This window comes from Sorghum bicolor, chromosome 6 (genome assembly GCF_000003195.3).
Source record: "Sorghum bicolor cultivar BTx623 chromosome 6, Sorghum_bicolor_NCBIv3, whole genome shotgun sequence".
NCBI lineage: Eukaryota > Viridiplantae > Streptophyta > Magnoliopsida > Poales > Poaceae > Sorghum > Sorghum bicolor.
This window is the reverse complement of record NC_012875.2, coordinates 6076238-6098976: the sequence shown is the minus strand read 5'-3', so window position 1 is coordinate 6098976 and position 22739 is coordinate 6076238. Positions and strand designations below refer to the sequence as shown.

Genomic DNA, 22739 nt, shown 5'->3' with positions numbered 1-22739 from the left:
TGAGAGAGTATACCCGGGGTGGATGAGCGGGACAGAGGGCGAGACCACAAGGTCAGAAGTCCCGGTAGGGGCCCGAATTCCCGACGGTCAGGACTTCCGACTGCCGTCAGGACCCCCGATGTAGGAGGACACAAATTTGTCAAGCATACCACACACACGAGCACACAAAGAATTGAGAGGGAATGGGGAAAAGAGAGACCCGAGATACCTGAAAGGATGGAGGAAAGAGAATAGATGCAGTTGAGAAGATGCACGCCGCAACTGAGACAGGGGCCGCATGTGGGACGCGCGAGGGGCGGCACGACGAGAACGATAGAGAGCCTCACAGTCGCACAACCGCGCAAGATGCGATGGAGCACGGGGGCGGCGCGACAGCGGCGGTAGGGACGTGGTGACTCAGGATCAGGGAGATAGGTGGATGAGGCGTCGTGGATCTAGATCAAGGAGAGGACGGTGAAAGGGGAAAGTAACTATAGGAGAGAGGGGGTAGGGTAACTAAGAGACAGCCACAATCAAAATAGATAAGAGAGGATAAGACCGGTATGCGCAGTTCAGATCTGCATCGGGACTTCTGACTCACTTCAGAACTTCCAACTCATGTCAGAACTTCCGATGCAGGTAGGGACTCCCGATGCCAGCCAGGACTCCCGGCACAGGACTGTGCCCGCACCCCCGTCAGAACTCCCGACGCACATCAGGACTTCCGACGTTGAGAATCCTAGAAACCCTAAAACTTGAACTCCCTATGTTGTGTGGGGCAAAAATAAGATGGACACACATGTTTTCAAGGATGACTAGATTTCATTCAACCATCACATAACAATAATCATCCATGAAAACTATAAAAATAGGTTTTGAAAACGACATACAAAATTTTCACAAAGGTTTTCTCCTATGTAGACCAAACAAAGCATGTGGAAGACATCAAGTTAGGTTATGAGAATCAATAATATTTAGCTCACTCCTCAAAGCACAAAATCTTGACTCATCTAGGGGCTTTGTGAAGATATCGATAAGTTGTCTATCGGTGCTCACATGATGAAGTGCGATATCTCCTTTGGCTTCATGGTCTCTCAAAAAGTGATGCCGGATGTCTATGTGCTTTGTTTGAGAGTGCTTTACAGGGTTGTTTGCCAACTTAATGGCACTCTCGTTGTCACATAAAAGAGGAATCTTGGTTAACTCACAACTGATGTCTTTGAGGGTTTGCTTCATCCAAAGTAGTTGGGCACAACATGCATCGGCCACCACATACTCGGCCTCAGCAGTGGACAAAGCAACGGAATTCTACTTCTTAGAGCTCTAAGACACCAACCTACCAATGAATTGGCAAGTCCCGGTAGTACTCTTTCAACTTACTTTGCAACCGGCATAATCCGAGTCGGAATAGCCAAGTAACTCAAAAGTGGAGCCATTGGGATACCACAAGCTAAGATTAGGAGTGTGCGCTAAATACCAGAAAATTCTCTTAATAGCCATTAAATGACATTCTTTTGGATTAGCTTAAAATCTTGCACACATGTGCACACTAAGTATAATATTAGGCCTAGATGCACAAAGGTAAAGGAGGGATCCAATCATGGAACAATATACCTTTTGATCGACGTCCTTTCCTCCTTGATCAAGGTCAAGATGCCCACTTGTTGGCATCGGTGTCTTGCTGGGCTTGGCTTTGTCCATGTCAAACTTCTTTAACATATCATTGGTGCTTGGTTTGACTTATGAATGTGCCATCTTTGAGTTGCTTGATTTGAAATCCAAGGAAGAACTTCAACTCACCCATCATGGACATCTCAAACCTGTTCGTCATGATCCTACTAAATTCCTCACAAAAAGCCTCATTAGTACTACCAAATATTATGTCATCGACATATATTTGGCACACAAAAATATCATTATTGACTTTGTGAGTGAATAAAGTAGCATCGAGTTTTCCTATCTCAAACCCTTGTTTGAGTAGGAAATCCTTTAAGCAATCATACCAAGCTCTAGGGGCTTGTTTAAGCCCGTAGAGTGCTTTGTCAAGCTTGTAGACATGGTTAGGAAACTTGGGGTCTTCAAAACCCAGTGGTTGCTCAACATACACCAACTCAGATAGGGGGCCATAGAGAAATGCACTCTTCACGTCCATTTGGTATAGCTTGAAGTCATGATGGGCATCATAGGCTAGTAGAATACAAATTGACTCTAGCCTTGCCACCGGTGCATAGGTCTCCCCAAAATCCAAGCCTTCTATTTGAGTGAATCCTTGAGCCACCAATCTTGCCTTGTTCTTGGTCACCATGCCGTGCTCATCTTGCTTGTTGCGGAAGACCCATTTGGTTCCAATCACATTTTGCTTGAGCCTTTCCACCAAGGACTAGACTTCATTTCGTGTGAAGGTGTTCAGTTCTTCTTGCATGGCCATCACCCAATCCTCATCATCAAGTGCTTCCTCCACCCTACGAGGTTCCAAGGGAGAAACAAACGAGTAATATTCACAAAAACTAGCTAAACAAGAACATGTAGTTACCCCTCATCGAATGCTTCCCAATATGTTATCAACAGGATGATCCCGTTGAATGGATTGATGTACTCTAGGATGGGGCACTTGAGTTGACCTTTGGATAGGGCCATCATCTTCTTCTTCATCATGGTCATGATCCATTGGAGGATCAAAACAATGAACTTGTGGATGATTGTCTTCACTTCAAAACTCAAGGTTGAGTTGAGGTTGAGCTTGCACATTGTTGCCACCATCTTCATGAGAATGTCCTTGTGTACCATCTTGATCATTTCTTGATGCGGAAGCTTCACCACTTACAATGGATGAGACATGATGAATTGTAGGATCATGATCAATATGCACAATATTTTCTTCATCATCTTCTTCAATGGGCTTTATCTCACCAATTGCAAGCTTCTTGATAGCTTTGTGTGGAGCTTCTTCATTACCTACATCTTCAACATTTACTTGCTCCTTTTGGGAGCCGTCGGTTTCATCAAAAGTCACGTCTACCGCTATCTCAATCAAACCGGTGGTTTTACTAAAAACATGATATCCATATTCATTAGTACCATAACCAAGCATAAAACCCTCATCGACCTTTGGTGCAAACTTTGAGCTTTTGGATTTTTTGTTAAGTATGAAACACTTGGATCCAAAAACTCTAAAGTAGTGCACCTTGGGCTTTTTACCGGTTAGAAGTTCGTAGGCGGTCTTTTCTCTTTTCTTTTGAATATATAAGGAGTTGATAGCATGACACGCTATGTGGACCGCTTTCGCCCAATAATTCACCGGAGTTTTGTATTCATCCAACATTGCTCTTGCGGCTTCTATAAGTGTCCGGTTCTTTCTCTCCACAACACCATTTTGTTGTGGAGTGTACGGAACCGAAAACTCATGCTTGATTCCTTCTTCATCAAGGTATTCTTCAATGTTGGTGTTCTTGAACTCCATCCCATTGTCACTTCTAACTTTCTTGATCTTGACATCAAACACATTTTGGGCTCTCTTTGCAAATTTCTTGAAGATCCCTTGGACTTCACTCTTATCATGCAAAAAGAAAACCCAAGTGTAATGTGAATAATCATCAACAATCACAAAACCATATTTGTTACCACCAATGCTTATGTAAGCCATGGGTCCAAATATATCCATGTGTAGCAACTCCAAAGGCCTTTCAGTTGTCACAATGTTCTTGGCGGGATGTTTAGCTCCCACTTGCTTTCCTGCTTGGCATGCGCTACAAATCCTATCTTTCTCAAGAAACATTTGTTAGTCCAAGAATGTGTTTGCCTTTTTTGAAGTTTGGACAAGTTCCTCATCCCAACATGGGCAAGTTGGCGATGCCATAACCAACCCATGCTAGATTTTGCCATTAAACAAGTCTTGAGATTTACTCTATTTGATGTGAAATCAACTAGATAGAGTTTCCCTTTTAAATGACCCGTAAATGCAATAGAGGAATCCTCCCTTCTATAGACTTCCACACCCTTATCTGTAAAGAGACAATTGTAACCCATCTCACAAAGTTGTGAAACGGACAACAAATTGTAACTCAACGAATTTACAAGTAAAATGTTGGAAATAGAGTTATCATTTGAGATAGCGGTTTTACCCAAATCAAGCACTTCTCCTTTTCCATTGTCACCGAATACAATGTTTCCACTTTGTTCACCACTATGTTGGAATGATGTGAACATGTCCTTCTCTCTGGTCATATGATTGGTGCATCCACTATCCAACACCCCACTTGTTCCACTAGAGGAATATTCCTACAAAGACAAATTAAGCTTGTGTTTTAGGTACCTAAATAGATTTGGGTCCTAGGGGGTTAGTCACATAAAGCTTCGGCACCCAAACACTCCTCAATATCTCCTTCCTCTTGTGAGCACCAACATACTTTACCACAATCTTGCCATCTTTGCCCCAACAACACATATAGTCACTAGCATAGCACCGTGAAAGTGGTGCTTGTGGCTTGGGGGCTTCGGATTGCTTTGTCTTGATTGTCTTGTTACTTGTAGGTTGAATCATGGGAATGTAAACCTTGTTGTTTGCCTTGCATATAAGCTCATCAAGGGCAACATCGTTGTTGAATTTTACACATGGCACTCCATTCACCATGTTCCTTCCATTGGCCTTTCCATCGTACCTATTGTAGACAAGTCCTTCCTTGATGGATGGGTGCCTAAATGCCTTGTATATGGTCTTGTTAGATTGCTCTTGGTATTTGCACCCCTTCTTCAATTCTGTCTTCAACCTATTGATCTCCTTGTCCTTTTTCTCTAGCTCAACAAGGTTAGTTGCATATGCATTTACATCAATTTTATAGCATCTTTTACAACTGTTACTAGTGGAGACATTAGAGTCTTTGGTTGCCTTAGGAGAAGTTGAAGTGCTAGCCCAAAGAGTATTATAGTTTAACTCAAGAATTTGGTATTTTTCCTTTAAGCTAGTGAGGCTCTCTTGAGCTATACTATTTTCATTTTTGAGGCTAGCTACTTGATCATTAACAGAGGAATGTTCCTTAGTCAATTTCCTAATAAAGTCATTAGCTAAACACAATTCAATGGTTAAATTTTCAATCTTCATCTTTTCCTCGGCAACAAATGCTTCAAGTGCTAGGTTCTTTTCTTTCTCTTGGACAATTGTATCACCTTGCGTCTCTAAGCATCTATCCCTCTTCTCTAATTTCTTCATTAGGCTCTTTATTTTAGTGAAGGCCTTATGACCAAACTTCTTTATCAAGGATGCCTCAAGTTGTTCTATATTCTCATCACAACTATCATATTCATCACTAGAAGTCTCGGATGAAGTAGTTACCTTCTCCCCCTTAGCCATGAGGCAAGTCGTTGGTCATGAGGTTGGAGAAGAGGCTCTATGAAGAGTCCAAGTTGGGGAAGAGCTTTGGTGGTGAAGCCTTGTTGGAGAGGTTCATAATTGGTGATGAAGAGTGGTGGATGGCAATGTTTGTAGCTCCCTTCTTCTTCTTCTCATCATCATCACTTGAGTCACTATCATTGGATTCCCATTCTTCACCAAGATGAGCTTCACCGTTTTTCTTCCCTTTGTACTTCTTGTCATTATTCTTGTTGTACTTGTTCTTATCCTTCACATGACATTCAGCTATGAAGTGACCGGTTTGACCACATCCATAGCAAAACCTCTTCTTCTTTTGATGACCCTTCTTCTTCATAAACTTGCTAAGGTTTCTAATAGCAAAAGCAACTTCTTGATCGGAATCTTCTTCACCACTTGATGAGTCATCCTTCACTTTGTGAGATCCACAACTTCCAACACCACTATGTAGTGGTTAGATAAGGATGTTGAGCACCTTTCTTGACCACAAGAGTGCTCCAAATCATAGATTGAGACCAAACCCTAGAAATGAGTTTGAGAGAGAGAGACAAGAAAATACAAGTAATACAAGTAAATACCAAGAACAACAACCACAAGGGATGCAAAGATTTATCCCGAGGTCCGGCAACCCCACTACAAAGTTCCTACGAGCCATTGTTGAGGTGACCACCAAGGTCTGAAGGTTGGTCGCAATGAATGAGTGGGTTACAGTTAGAATAAGAGAGAGAGCTATTTATACTACAGAGAGAAGTGACTACTCAGATCTATGTCGGAAGTCTTAACACAGATCTTGGGACTTCTGACAATCACTGAAAACACTACTACAGAGATAGCCAGAGTCTACGCGAAATGCCTACATCGGAACTCCCAACGTGTCAGCACTGCTGATGTGCGCCGGAACAATTGGCACAAGAGCAAGAGCAAAGCAGGCCAGGGGCTTGGCATTGGGACTTCTGACACGTGTGCGCGCGAGACCCAGCGTCACGAGTTCCGACTCACGTCGGGACTTCCGACACCAGAAGTCATAGAAATTAACTCTACGTGCCTGTGAAGTGCTAGAGTGTCTCTAGTTTGTTATAGTTAAAAGATTTGAGCACTCTTTCTTCCCCAAACCAACAACTTTTGCATCCCTCTTGATTGTACGACATACCTAAACCCAAAGTAAGAAGAATAAACTTTGAAGCTTCACTTTGAGTCAAATGCCTTTCTTAATTCCATAAACTGAGGGACACCATTTCATCTTTTGTCAATCCTTTGAATCTTTCATGGGACTAATAGCTATAGCAATTCTCATTCAAAACATATTAGTCCCTAATTTGGGTGCCATCAATACACCGAAACCCACATAGGGGGCAAATGCACTTTCAGGTTGTCATTGATGGGAAGCTCATGTGTGTCCTTGAAATGAAGCCTAGATAAGTGGTCGGCTATAGAATTCTCTACTCCCTTTCTATCTTGAATTTCTATGTCAAACTCTTGGAGTAGAAGAATCCATCGAATTAGCTGAGGCTTAGTGTCTTTCTTAGTGAGGAGGTACTTTAGAGCAACATGATCTGTATAGACAATCACCTTTGCCCCCACTAAGTAAGATCTAAACTTGTCTATAGCATAGACAATAGCCAATAGTTCTTTTTTAGTTGTAGCATAACTGAGTTGGGTTCCACTCAAGATTTTGCTAGCGTAGAATATGGCTTAATGCATCTTATCCTTGGTTTGGCCTAAAGCAGCACCAACTGCAAAATCACTAGCATCACACATGATCTCAAAAGAAAGATTCCAAAAACATGGTTGGATGATTGGAGCTAAGATGAGTGCTTTCTTGAGGATTTGAAAAGATTCCTGACACTCATCAGTGAAGATGAAAGGTGCGTCCTTAGCTAAGAGACTAGTTAGGGGTCTAGTGATTTGAGAGAAGTTCTTGATGAAATGCCTGTACAACCCTACATGTCCTAGGAAGCTATAGATTCCATTCACATTTGTGGGAGGTGGAAGTTTTTCAATAACCTCAATCTTTGCTCTATCCACCTCTATACCATATTCAAACACTTTGTGCCCTAGCACTATCCCTTCTCGAACTATAAAATAGTATTTCTCCTAGTTCAAGACTAAGTGATTTTCTTCACACTGTTTTAAGACTCTATCTAAATTCTCTAAACACTCATCAAAGGTTTTTCCATAGATGGTAAAATCTTCCATGAACACCTCCATGATGTTCTGGATCATGCTAGAGAAAATAGACATCATGCACCATTGAAAACAAGCTAGAGCATTGCACAGTCCGAATGACATTCGTTGATATGCATAAGTTCCATATGGGCATGTAAAAGTGGTCTTATTTTGATCATCTGGTTGGATTGGGATTTGGTGATATCCAGAATAACCATCAAGGAAACAAAAGAAAGAGTGGTTTGCTAGCCGTTCCAGCATTTCATCAATGAAGGGTAATGGGAAGTGGTATTTCTTTGTAGCCTTGTTGAGTTTTTGATAGTCAATGCACATACGCCACCTAATGACAATTTGGTGAGGGATGAGTTCATTTTTCTCATTCCTAATGACTATCATTCCTTCTTTCTTTGGCACAACTTGGATAGGGCTAACCCACTCACTATGTGGCACATGATAAATAATCCCACCTTGATAGAGTTTAAGAACCTCTTTCTTAACAACCTCTCACATAGCATTGTTAAGTCTCCACTGTGGTTCCCTTGAAGGTGTGAATTTAGGATCGATAGGGATATGATGAGTGCAGAGAGCGGGACTAATTCCCCTAAGGTCTTCGAGTGAGTTGCCTATTGCTGATCTATATCTTTCCAAAATAGTGATAAATTGTTGTGTTTCATATTCAAAGAGCTTGTCACTAATGATTATAGGAGTGTTTTGGTTGTTGTGAAGAAAGACGTATCTAAGGCTAGGTGGAAGAGGTTTCAACTCTATCGAAGAAGGTGGAGGTTGTTCATTTATATCTAGCTCAATGGGCTTGGCCAACTCTTCCTCTTCTTGAATGAAGTATTCTTTGTCAAAGAATGGTTGGACCATTTCTTCTTGAGACACCATTAAGACCTCCTCAATAGGGTCTGGTTTAGGTTCGGGTTCCACTATCATGTTAATGGATCAGGCAAGAGGGACAACAATAGTAGAATTCCCTTGAAATCTAGTTGACCTTGTAGTGGTTGTTCTTGTAGAAGTCCCATGATTGGTCTGCCAATCAAGAGAGGCATCTCTAGGATCTAAAAATGTGAAAATCTAGGCATATCCCAAAGTTCTTGATTCTAATAGGAATAGTCCTTAATACCCCAAGGCTTTCAAGAATAAATCCTGATGGTCCTTGTAGAAGCTTTTGAGATGGAGTTAAGGACATGTTGGGATAAAGAGTTCTAGCTAACTCTTTTGAAATAATATTTATCTCGATAGAAGGATTGTAGTGGACTCTTCTAGCGACCCTCTAACTTGGCACAGAAGAATGGTGGATGGAAAGGTGATCCGAGCTACCTCAGGAGATAACTCTGCTTCTCTTAGCCATTCATAACTCATGATTGCCAAAAGGTTTTGAATGTGTTCTATAGCCACTGATTCTTCATGTGGTTCAAAAGGAGTGGTCTCTGACCATTTGGATAGGATAATTCAAGGAATTTCCATAATCTTCAAAAATATCTTCCTTAAATTCAAAGGGAAGCTCTAAAGGAGATGTTTCATCATCCTTTGGTTGAGTTTGCATTCCCTCAATGGGAGGCTTTTCAACAACCAAATTATTAGAAGAGTCGACTAGAATATCCAATTCAGTTGTGGGTTCCTCCTCTTGTGGTGCAGTGATAGGCTCGACTTCTTTTTCTTCTTCGAGAAACTCATCAAAAATGCCAGTGTAAGGGGTGTTTTCAAGGATTTTCTCAAGAATGGCTTGCCCGTAATTTATGGTTTTCTGCGAGAATGAACCTCCTAAAGCAGTGTTGAGATGTAGAGCAGCTTCCTTGTTAAGTCCTAGATAAAAATGTTCTAAAAGGATGTTTTTAGGCAAGGAATGGGTTGGACCAGAATTAGTAAGGCTCATGAATCTCGCCCAAGCTGCTCTTAGTGTCTCCTTCTCTTTTTGTTCAAAGATAAGAATTTCTCTATGAAGGGCTGCTCTTTTAGAAAGAGGGAAGAAAGTATGATAAAATTTGTCTCGAAGTTCATCCCAATTTCCATTGACACCTCTTACGGAATGAGCATACTACTGTTTTGCTCTACCCAAAAGGGAGAATGAAAACAACTTCCATTTGAGGGTCTCTTGTGTCATGCCAGCAATAGTCAGGCAAGAACACAACTACTCAAATTCTCTAAGATGGTTATGAGGATATTCATTTTCTAGCCTAGAGAAGGATTGGTCCTGAACCATGGCTATAAAGCTAGGATGAAGTTCATAGTTGGAAGCTGTGATTGGCTTTGACGATTGTGGTGGCTCTAAGAACTCACCCTTTGGTGCGGAGAATTTATAAATTAGAGTGGAATCCATGTGGTATGATGGTGGTGATTAAAAAGATGGTAAAAATGATAAAAATAAAAAGAATAAATGGACGAACTTGGCTCAGAACTAGCACAACTACCATTCCCCGACAATGGCACCAGAAAGCTTGTTGGCTATTGTAAACATAAACAGAAAAATCCGCAAGCGCACGGATACCGTTGTAGCTTTCAACCAGGAGTATTCCAAGGTATCGATTTTCCACGAGGAACACGAAGTGTACTAGTTGAGGTTTAGATCGCCCAAGAATAACTATATATATGATTTTGTAGGGAGAGGGGAATTTTTCTAAGAGTTCTATAGATTGATCTAGGAATGAGGGTTTACTCTAGTGTTACTTTTTTTGGGACATCAGAACACTAACCACAAAAATGGGTGAGATGGGGGCTAGGAAGCTCTAACTATGGTCCTACAAGCATCAATCCAAACATGGTGGGATACGTCAGCCGTAAGGACTGTCACGATCCTAGGGCTACCACAACAATCCATTGGATTGAGTGCAATTCTAGATAACTGCAAGACTAAGTGTCACGCTTAGCCTATTAATTACTACTCTAGCATATTAAAGAACTAGAGCACTTGATGCAAATAGGAATCCAATAAATAACTTAATAGTAAATATGGAAATTAAATAAAGAACTTAGGAATTATAAAATTAAAGAACCTGGAGATTGCCCAAAGATGAACCGGCTACTGCAAATGTACAATGCTGAGGAAGATTCGACAGATCTGGCTCCTCCTCGGCTCTCTCATCTTCTCTCTCCCTCTTCTATAGTTTACAACTAGATGAACTAGATGATGAACTAGACAACTTCAACTAGATAAACTAGAACTAGAACTAGAAGATCTAGAGGGACCTCTACTTCCCTACTTGATGAAACCCTAATTTCTGCTCTAGATGTAGCTAATGAAGGAGATGCCTTTGAGTGGGGTCTGCCTCTGCTTATATAGTCTGGTGGGATGAATTGCAACCCTTGGATCAAACCGACCTTAATGTAGGCTGAAGATGCATCCTTGGAGACGGTGGAAGAGTCTTGAAGAAGCACGACACGAGAAGTCTTGGGGGTTGGCTGGCCGGCCTTACATGTGGGGTCGGCCATCCTAACTTTATTCTAGGTGGGCTTCTGTTTCGATGGGCTGGTATATCTCTTCGTTAGCTTTCCAAAAAGTCCTAGATCAGTAAAACAGATTTCGGATGAGGGAGATATGCCCAATTTACTCGGACTCCTCTCGAAACCCATTTGGAATCTTCCGGAAGGCGTAACTTTGTCGTCTAGACTCCAACTTGGGTGAATCAAAACTCTATTTCATGTGTCTTGACAAGCTCTTCACAATGGTGCACTCCAATTCATCACTTGAGATACTTCTATTTGGTGATTCTGGTCCTTTTCCAGTCTAACCCCTGTAAAACATAGATTCACCAAAACTCATAGAACTCGTCAGTTTCAAACCCTAGAATTATGCTTTGTGGTTTATATCATATCATATCAAGCAATAATTGATGGATAAAACTGAGCATTAGTGATTGTCAACAATCGGCACTAACTCTCCTGAGGTGCTTCTATAAGAAATACCCTTAGAAATATTTAAAGATTTTCCAAAAGGTTTGTGATGATTCTGTGGTTTCTTTATAGAATAGTAGTTCAAAACATTTCCAAAATTGGCAAAAAGATCAGTTTCAATGTCAAGCATAAAATCAGAAAAATGAAATTTCTTCCTTGTGTGGCTTAGAACATGGGGTAGCTGGAGTGGATGGTATATGTGGCAAAGAATTGGCTTCAGCTACTAGGGGTTGTACTTCTAGGATGTTATTATCAGATTCAGAAGCTAAGATTTGATCTAGGATCAATCTTGCTTTCTTAGAGGAGATATGCAAGAATGACCCACCTGAAGTTTTATTGAGCAATTACATACTGTCTTTATGAAGACCTTTGTAAAAATGTTGAAGAAGAATATGGTCTTGTAGACTAACGTCTAGGCTAGAATCTAAAAGGTTGGAAAAACGATTCCAAGATAAGGCCAAAGATTCATTGTGTTCTTGTTTGAAGGTTAGAACCTTAACTCTAAGGTTGATGATTTAGGAAATAGGGTATAAGTCTAAGTAGAAGTTGGAACATAAGGATCCCCAATCTCCTTGTTGCTTACCTATAGTTTTACTATATCATTGTCTAGCTTTACCCTTTAAAGAAAAAGTAAATAGCTTCCAACATAAAGTTTTATTAGATACGCCTTCTATGCGGAGACAATCACAAGTTTGTTCAAAATCTCAAATGTGAAGGTAAGGATTTTCGTCTTCCTCTCTTGAAAAGGATAGGCTTTGGACCATTGCAATTAACCTCGAACTCAGCCTATAGTTAGGGGTTTGGATTGGTTGTGATGATTCCCATGGACTCTGTGGGTGCAGAAATTTCAAAGATATGAATGGTAATTATGTCATCCATAAGGATGGAAAAAGGTAAGATAAAAGAAAAGATAAGGATAAGGAATAAAAGAATAAAAAGGTAAAAGTATGAATATAAGGTAAAGAAAGAGTTAATGTTAAGTCAGCAGACCGTCTTTCTCCCTAGCAACGATGCTAGAAATACTTGTTGATATTTGTCAGAAGAATCAAAGATAAATAATCCACAAGCACACGGATATCAGTGAGCACTTCACTCAGGAGATATTTCTAGAGTATCGTATTTATTTATCCACAAGGAGAAAACATGTGATGACTAACTAAGTCTATGCTTAACCCACAAGTACAAGCCAGAGAGGAGACACTGACAGGCCGGGCTTCCACCAACTCTTCCCTCCACTCTATCTCTCTCAATCTAGAAGAAGAACTCTAATCTCACATACAGGCTATAAAGCTAATCTCTCTTGAATGGTAGGCTCTAGAGAGGAGATACATTCAAGGAACCTCTCTGAGCTGATCTTGACTGGAAATAATGAATTAGGGATTCTCAGCATTGCTCCTCCAGGGGCCAGGCGTCTTGCTTATATAGCTCTTTGCGCGGAACATCGGTCGTTGGATCAAATCAACTTAGATGGATGATTATAATTGATCTTCAAAGGTAGTGGAGGGACGATCTGCGAGCCTGCACCTAATTGGTGTAGGGGGAGGGCGGCCACCCTCTATGATAGGTGGTCCCTCTCTCTAGGGGTGCCTTCCTGAGTCCTCTAGACTCTTCTTTTTTGTACGTAGGTGCTTTCTCTCTATGTAAACCTGACATGTGGGCCTTCCATGGTTTTTTTCAGCTGACACCCTATAGAAATTGATATTCACCAAAACTCATAGAATTTTGTCACTTAATCCCTTAGTTTATGATGGTGGTTCTTTTTATAACATTTTGTCGTTCAAGTTGATGGTTAAAATTGATAGTTAACCACGATCAACACACATCACTTGAAGAGTTGAAGGGCACCTCATGGCTTCTTTCAGGAGGTACTCAGACGCTACATGATTCTACTTGGCCAAGTCTAGAAGATTTAGGATGACTTCAAAGATCAACCATGAAGAGCTTGGTGGCTTGATAGAACACAACGCTAAGGGTTCCCCATAGGGCCCACAGTCTACTTGAGGACACAAGGCAAGGTGGTGTGTACTCCAAGACATAAATGACTAATGTAGTCAGACTCTAGGTAAGTCTAACTCTGTAATTAGATTAGAACTCTTTTATCATATCCAACTAGGACTTGATCAATGCGCATGCCCTCTAGAATGTATAAAGAGAGGAAGGAGCACCCCCTTGTAACACAATCATACACAACAATCCAACATAAGGCAACATGCCTAACTGGACGTAGGGTATTACAGTATACTAGAGGCCTAAACTAGTACAAAATGTTGTCTTTGAGTTCACCATCGAGTTTGGCACCCACCGATCCCCACCAAACATCGTCTCGGGTTACCCTATGACGTATTGCCACTCAACAGACACCGACAATGGGTTTCCTTAGGGCGAGCATCTCCAATAGTTTGCCAAGTGAGGTTGCCATCCTTAAAATTTTGGCAAAATAAGAAAATTCCATCTCCAATAGTTTGACAAATGAGGTTACCATTTTTAGCAACTTACTATTTCTCCCCTCCGCGCGCATCTTTACGCACGCGCATCGCACTTGGCATCGCTGTTGGTGGCCTGCAGGTCCTGCTCTTCTTCAATCCTAGCAGAAACTGATTGGTGGACACATGCTGTTGGATGCGATGGGAGAGTATATTCTGCTGGTGGCCGACATGCGGTTCCTGCTTTGCTTCTGGAATTGATGTACTGATTTGCTCCTGCCGCTTCTTGTCTGCACTAGGCCGTGTTGATGGAACATGGATGCCAGGTCTTGAATAAATGCTGATGCTCCTTGTTTTCCTGTTTGTGAATGCAACCAAAATTTTCACAAGAAAATAAACATCGTGGGTATTTGTTCTACTACAAACTGATGAATGAAATATAAACCCAGATAATATAGGTTGTGGGTCTACTTTTTTATTTTACCAAGTTAAAATGGCAAACTATTAGAGAGAGTCTATTTTTTTTACTTGCCATATATTTTAGGGAGTTGCCAAATCAAGATATTTGCCAAGTGAATTTTGGCAAACTGTTGGAGATGTCCAATTGGCTTTTCATGGATATCTTTTAGGAATGGCTTTTCAAGGATGTTGAATATCATAGAAGTTAGAGGGACTTGCTACACTACATTTAAACCTCATGAGAGCATAGTGATCATTCCAAAGGTATATAAAGAACAATTATTGAGTGATTATTTCTTGTTTAGAGAGTTGAGTTGGTCTCTTCTAAGCTTGGGTTCATAGAATCTTGAAGCCTTTGTGCTCATCGTCAATGTTGTCAACCCTTTGAGGTGTTGTGGTGACTTATGTGTGCTGAGAACGAGGAGTCGCCTTCCTTGGTGGAGAAAATGCGTAGTGGACGAAACTTAGTGATCAAAAGAGTTAGGTGACAAGTGGTGTGTCCTAGTCTTTTTTTTGCCACTTATCTTGGTTGGCGGTAGTCTTTGTGGCTTGACCAACACCGTGATCAGGGTCATTCTTGGTGACTAGGAACATATCATATCTAACATGGACTATGTGTTACATTTTGGTAGCCTACACCACTAGATAAATTTTATTTTCCATGTTCTTTCTTAACGTGCTATTTACCTTATACATTTAAGTTTTTGTGTTGTGTGGCCTTTGTTTTTTCCAAGGTTAACATACGCTAGTTGATAGGATTAGTTCTATGTTGTAAAACTCTTTCTGGCTTGGATAGGTAGAGCACACTATAGAGGCATAGTTGACACATACTAATATAAGTTGAATTTGAGTTTGGTTAAGCTTTCAAGTACCCAATTCAACCTTCTTTTGGGCTTACTAGCAGATACGCACGTGCGACACACACGTGTTTCTAAAAAGTATTTCAAATATAACAGAAGTGTTAATTGAATGAATTATTGGTATAGAAAAGTTAGATGGCAAGTGCTTGATCGATTTGATCGGGTCGTGTCGTGAGGTTGAAATCATTTGATTGTTAGGATGCCTTAGCTGCATATATCGCTGCACTTTGACTTGACACTTTTTTAAACATCTCGTGTTGCCATATTTTATCATATTTTCGTACTTTTGTTTATCCATCCTCGTATGAGTGAAGAACCCGTCGTAGTCTCAGTTGTGCTACCGAAGGCCGTTGGAAAGTTGGAGAAGAGAACACTCATCTTGTAGTGAGTTTAATACTTATATGTTTTTAATTGTTACCCTTTTCATATACTTGGCTACCCAAGGTTTACTTTTAGACATGTACAAACAATGTGAGGGATTATAACTTTATTAATGATGTAATAAAGAATGTGCCTAAATAAATTAATAGATATAAAATAACGTGATATGGACGTAACAAAGCATGTGACGATAATGTAATGTTATAAATACTAGGTTAATGCCCGTACGTTGTTACGGGTTTTAAAATCCACATACTCTATGTTTCTTCATTGTTATTTTATTTTTTCTGTCTATATTCTTCCTTTTTCATTTCTTTTCAGTTTTTGTTTTTTCGATTTTATTTTATTTTCTATCCTTTCCTTATTATTTTCTTGTTTTAATTTTACCTTTTATTTTCTTTTTCTTTGGTTTTATTTTTATTGTTCTTCCTTGCTTCTATTTGTTTTTCTTTGTTCTTTTCACATTTTCTATGTTTCTTCATTCTTATTTTATATTTTATTTCCTTTTAATCTTATTTTTAACCTTATTTAAATTATTCATTAATTTTATTTTTTCTATGCACTTTTTATCATTTGTTAATTATGTTTGTTTTTAGATTTTTTCTTAGTAATTTTATTTTTTTATTTTTATTTTCTATATATATGTGGTATTTATTTAATATATATTTAGTGTTCTATGTTGTGTTATGTCATGTTTACGTAGTATATATGTGATATTCTATAATGTTTCTTACGGTGTTCACTTGGTATACATGTAATCTATAATAGATGTGATGTTCTATAATATATTTAATGATGTTCTATGATGTATTTAGTGATGTTAATGTTCTATAAATATATTTACGATATTTGAAAAGTAACCATTTGACATTATTTGAAATTTTTCTCCATTTGTGTTTTTATTTTTTCTTGTGCTTTTTACTCTAGATTTTTTTTTATTTTTTTATCTATGTCATGTATTTATATATTTTTATGTATATTGTAATATCAATTTCATAAACCTAAAACCAAAATACTATTTTAATCGATAACATTTTTTTACAAAGGCAGAACATTGTCTATTGAACCTAAAATATTGTTTCCACTTAATAAAAGAAAATATTTTATCTTTATAAGATAAATATTAATTAATAAAATTTTATCTAAATATATTCATGTGTGATTTTATTCTGAAGAATTTGTTATAAGAAATTTAATTGTGCAATCAGAATTTAATTTATATCTCTAGTTTAGGAGTTATGACTTTTTCTAATTCGCTAAAACAATTTTGCATGCATAGGTGAGTGGGGCCTAGGTTGATGGGATAGCGTGTCATCGCGCAGTAAAAAAGACCACCAAAAGGATGGAAGTTATGGATGGGTCCTCTCCATAATTTTTAGTTGTAGAGATAAATATTCATTAATAAAATTTTATCTAAATATATCCATGTGTGATCTTGTTTTGAAGGATTTGTTATGAGAAATTTAATGGTGCAATCGGAATTTAATTTATATCTTCGGTTTAAAAGTTATGACTTTTTTTAAATTCGCTCAAACAATTTTGCATGCATGGGGTGAGTGGGGCCTAGGTTGATGAGATAGCCTATCATGACTAAAAGGGATGAGAGTTGTGGCTTCACCATGTGTGTGTGGTAGATGGGTCCTTTTCATAATTTTTAGTTGTAGAGATATGTATAGCCATTTATTATGTTACTCTCCCATCTCAAATTATAAGTCATTCTAAGAATCTTAGGGAGTCATAGCATCTCAAGTTTGATCAAAATTATAGAAAGAATTATAAAATTTTATGACATCAAATAGATATACTATAAAAATATAATAAATAAAGAATCTAATGATACTTAGTAGGTGTCATAAATATAATTATCTTATCTTATAAATTTGGTTAAACTTGAGATATTTTGATTCTTCAAGATTCTTAAAATAATTTATAATTTATGACGAAGGGAGTATTGTATATGATAATTGTTGATCTTAGCACAATAAAGAATTTTCAACCGCGAACAAAACTTTGGCACGGCGCAATTGGTGCAGTGTGAAGCAACCACGATCAATTGGTGAGTGTCGTCAGAGTGTGACACATAGGAAGCGAGAATTGGTACGTTGGCAAAAAAATAACAATAATCATTCAACGTCTTAGGGCTTTCTTTTTCACGTGTTAAAAAATCTAGTATAGACACTTAAATGTGACAGTTAAAAATTAAAAACCGTCGTTGGCTAGCACACAAGTACCTCACCACGTCCATGCATTCCGAGCGAGGTCGTTCGTGTGCTCTCATGCCTAGCGGCTTTCGGCATGAACACGACGATACAGATGGCACGCCCTCATGGGGGCAGATCGTATTGCATACGGAGTACAACAGTCAACAGGTACCTTTATTAGTCGAGCCGACGATACAAATTCTAAGTACATGTACCATAGCGACAACCGACTTCTATTCTCGTGGTAAGCAATGTGATTTATGGCAGCTGAGAATATAGACATACCATGAGACGTACCCTTCGTCCCTAAATACTGCTATTTCTACGAGAAAATTTTGTCTATAAATACTGTTATTTCTACTAGCATACTCAGTCCACCAGCTCAATTAATTCTCCTCGAAACTTCCGTGGTCCACCAGCCCATTTAATTTCTTCTAGGGAGTAGTACTTTAGCGCATGGTAATTATTTAAGTCTGTTTAGTTGGCATTAAATGCAGCTCATTAGAACCAGAGAACCATGGCTTAACGTGCATGATTAAATGGTGGAACCCAAATTAATTGAGGGTAGAATGGTCTTTTGTTTGCCACACTAATCTGTCTGAAATCTGTTAGAAATAGCAGTATTTGGGGACGGAGGGAGTATTTGAGACTGAATAGGAATCTTGCATCGACTCATATAGCACGATGCGTATATCAAATAGTTGTTAAACAGTAAGAGTAAGATTGTGGATGACGATGACATGTAGATCGGATGGTTATTAGGCCAGTCTCAATGGCCCGTTTCAATACACGGTTTCTAAAACAAATCTGTTGACAAGGCATCAATGAAACGAATAATGAAATAACCTCCACAATGCATGAGTTTCACCTTGACATTTCCTAGGTTGGGCAAAGCATTTAATTACTGCAAAATGATTGGATCACATGCAAGATGGTGAAACGATTTAGCCCTCAGTGGGGATTTCATCTCGTTTCACCGCGTGGGAAACAACGTCCGCAGGGTTTCACTATGGTGAAACTACTTCCTTCTCTCCTCTTCGTTTCATGTAAAAAGTACAATTTTGGTGACATGGCACTCTAATAAATATGCATGACATCCTGGTGAAACTCCCACTGAAACTGACCTTATAGACGGAGAGCCCCTCTAAAAAGATTTGCTCTTTTATAGTCTGATAATAATGATGATGATAATAATAATGATGTGTCCCTATACGCAGATTAACATGAAAGCAGGTTATAATTTCATTGAATTTGATTTCAGCCTATTATAAGGTAGAGTACTAGAAATCATATTATGATAGTTTTTTTTTTGACCTAATCTTTTGTGGCAGGAAAGCCGACATAAAAAATTCAAGAAGCTACTATCAAATCATCAAATTAATAAAAGGAAAGAAAAGAGCTTTGTACCCGTATCTTTTGTGGCAGGAAAGTCTGACATAAAAAATTCAAGAAGCTACTATCAAATCAGAAAGAAAGAAAAAAAGAAGTGATTGTCTGGCACGGTTAGCAAACCTCGTCACTGATCACTGATCAGGTGACTTGTGACTATATATATATATATGTGCGCATTTTTTTTGCCAAAGAAAAACGAAAAAAAAACAGACAGTCAGACACGCACGCAAGCAGAAACGAGAGTTCGTTGTCTCACTCGCCGCCGGCGCCGGCGCTCCGCCAAGCCCGCCTCATTCTCTCACCATGTCGTCCGCCCCTGCTCCGACTCCTTCCACCGCCGCCGCCTACGACCGCCTGGTCGAGCTCCGCGCGCTGGACGCGACCATGGCCGGCGTGCGCGGCCTCGTGGCGTCCGGCGTCACGCGCGTGCCCCGCATCTTCCGCGCCCCGGAGCCCGAACAGCCGCCAGCAAAGTCCAACGCTACCGGGCGACAAGCGGCGCCGGCGCCGCCGCCGTGCATCCCCATCCCGACGATCGACCTCGGCGTGGCGGACCACGAGGCGCTGGTCTCTGCACTGCGGCGCGCCGCGGCGGAGTGGGGGCTCTTCGTGGTGACGGGCCACGGCGTGCCCGAGGAGGTGGCCGCCGCGGCGCTCGGCGCGGCGCGGGCGTTCCACGACGCGGACGGCGGCGAGGGCAGCGAGAAGGCGCGGCTCTACACGCGCGACCCGGCCAAAGCGGTGAAGTACAACTGCAACTTCGACCTGTACCAGTCGTCCGTGGCCAACTGGCGCGACACGCTCTACCTCCGCCTCGCGCCCGACCCGCCGGCCGACGGCGAGATGCCGGAGAACTGCCGGTGAGCTCTCTCTTTCTCCCGCTTACTATCTTGTCTGATAACTGAATGACCTTTGATCCTGTGACTAGCGATTTGTGGCAGTTTCGTTCACAGGAAGGTAGATGAACATTCCCACTGAGGGAGTGTTTAGTTCCCATTTTTTTCCAAAAAATTTTAGGTTTTGGTCTATTATTTTGTAAAAGGGAACTAAATATCATGCAAAATTTTTAGCAAAAAGGTATTTATTCTCCATTTTGTATTTTAGCATCAAGAGGTAAAAAAAAAACCCGAAAATGAGCCTCAAGAGGCTTCATGAGGACAATTTTGGATGGAACTAAATATGACCCTGAAAATTTTAGCATTTTGCATTTAATCACTCTAAAGTAGTTGGCATTTTACATTTTGGATTCTACGAGGAACTAAACACCCTCTAAAAATGAAAATGTTTATTTGTTCTTCTGGTGGCCGTGCTGAAGAAGCACGTATTTCGTTGAGAGGAAAATGGCCACTCAAATTGTTGTTTTTTGAAAGTTCCAAATTTGCAGATGGCAGATGGCACTGCTGTATACACTTTTTAGGCATTCACAGAAAGTCAGAAACTTCCTATATCTGTTCTATCTATCTATGGTTATTGGCGAGTGCTAAGTTGCCTGCTGTTTTTTTTTCAGAGTTGCCTGATGGTGAACATTACTTTGTAATTTGTATCTACATTTTCTCTCAAACGTATCCACTAGAAAAAGTATTTAATTACGAATTTGTGACAAATTTAAGTTATGACCTATCCTCTCATGTTTACTTTGTCCCAATTTTGACTCAAACTACCGAGCGAGGCAAATTAGACTGGCTACGACCTCTGAACATGAGAACGGCCATATGGCGCTCGATCCTCGGGAGTACTAGATAAGGGCTGTCATCATTGTCTAAATTTCTCGTTTTCTTCTTTGACATGCACAGATTTTGAATACCACAGCTTTATATTATATACTTCCATGCTGGTGGTATACTGGTATCTCTGTTTTCTGAAAGGTTGATCAGCAGCAGCTTTGACGAACCAGTATTACCTTAATCAGGAACCAAGGTATCGGTCAATTATGTCTGCTTATAGTTATTGTTGGCAAGTGGCAACAAGTTGTGTGCTGGCAATTACATCTGTATGGAGCTTATGTTGGCTCTGACGTTCTCAGCTGTCTGAACGACTGCTTATGTGTTCAGTTCAAGCTTTGTGAGAACACAATTTTTTCTGTCTGCATCATGGACTCTGAAAACTTCAGATACCTAAATTTCCATTGCTATATAATTCTGACCAACCATGGACTAAACTTAGATTCGATAAGCGATAGCTTGTCAGTTGAAATAAAAAAAATACTATTGATAGTGAACGGCTACTTGCTTGTGTTGATTTTCAGGGAAGCATTCTTTGACTACGCCAAGCATACCAAGATTTTACTGGAAACATTGTACCGGTTGCTATCAGAGGCTCTTGGTCTAAACTCGAGCTACCTAATTGATATTGAGTGCAACCGAGGGCAGATGATACTGTTTCACTACTACCCTCCATGCCCGGAGCCCGAGGTCGCCATGGGAACAACCCAGCATTCCGACACCGGCTTCCTCACCCTCCTTCTCCAGGATGACATCGGTGGTCTGCAGGTCCTCCATGACGACCAGTGGATCGACGTCCCACCAATGCCTGGGGCATTCATTGTGAACATCGGCGATCTCATGCAGGTTCATACACATATTTAAATTGTAAATTGTAACAATCAGAGATTTTGACTGTAAATTGTAACAATCAGAGATGCATGCTTAATTTGTCTCTGAGATTCTGAATGTAAATTGTAACAGTCAGAGACCTAAATCATTGTTTTCAGAACTGATATTTTGTTGCATGCGTGTATGTGCAGATGATGTCGAACGACAAGTTCAGAAGCGCCGAGCACAGAGTGGTGGCAAAGAAAGCTGGACCAAGGGTCTCCATCGCATGCTTCACCAGCCATTCAGATTCCACAAGGATGTATGGCCCTATCAAGGAGCTCTTGTCTGATGAGTGCCCACCGTTGTACAGGGAAACACTTGCGAGAGATTACATTGCGCACTACTACTCCGTCGGGCTAGGTCGCAAAAAGGCTATTTACGATTTCCGGCTATAGCGATTGTGCAACAAATTGCGAGTTCTTGCTTCTCTGAAGTCTGAACTATATATGGCCTTTGTTGCAATGTATGAATTAAAGGCATTGAGGATCATCCTATATGCCCATATGCTATATTACGAAATAAAGGAAGTGGAGAAATAACAATACTGACGAATTCCTTCTTCCAGTAATCCTAGACTTATTTGACCAAAGAAAAAAAATTTACAAAATTTTGATCATCAATCAGTCAAATTATATGGAAGTTCAGAGCATAAAACTTGCATAATGAATTTGTGTCCAAAGTGCGCGCGAGATGATATATATTTTGTAATAATTGATTATATATTACAGGAGAATTTAAGGGTAAAAAGTTTACTTTGTGTATATGTTTTTTTACTGGTGCAGTACATTTATTATTTTTGGACAGAAAACAAAAGAATGAAAGATAAAATGATTGTGAGCTGCTTCTTACCCCTGTTGTGTCTGACGTGAACTCCTTCAGCTCAGGGCTGTTGCAGTAGCTCAATCATGTAGGGGGGATAGCAATAGATTCTTTTGTGGTTGTTACTGCGCCATATGTTCTAGTGAACTCGTCTACGTCAATACGTGTGCATTGTTTTCTTTAGTACTCAATTTTGCGTAGGAGAA

At 40.1% G+C, this 22739-nt stretch overlaps 1 protein-coding gene across 1 annotated transcript; it reads left to right on the top strand.

The window, feature by feature from the left end:
• LOC8085738 (1-aminocyclopropane-1-carboxylate oxidase homolog 1) lies at nucleotides 19289-22282 on the top strand. The gene is made up of 3 exons (XM_002447494.2): nucleotides 19289-19980; nucleotides 21366-21687; nucleotides 21864-22282. Exons 1-3 carry the CDS (start codon nucleotides 19424-19426, stop codon nucleotides 22107-22109), a joined length of 1125 nt encoding a protein of 374 aa, XP_002447539.1. The 5' UTR covers nucleotides 19289-19423; the 3' UTR covers nucleotides 22110-22282.

Coding starts and splice junctions, on each gene's coding strand:
- LOC8085738 (XM_002447494.2), top strand. CDS start 19,424: ATGTCGTCCGCCCCTGCTCCGACTCCTTCCACCGCCGCCGCCTACGAC. Junction 19,981..21,365: donor GAGATGCCGGAGAACTGCCG/GTGAGCTCTCTC, acceptor GTTGATTTTCAG/GGAAGCATTCTTTGACTACG. Junction 21,688..21,863: donor ACATCGGCGATCTCATGCAG/GTTCATACACAT, acceptor GTGTATGTGCAG/ATGATGTCGAACGACAAGTT.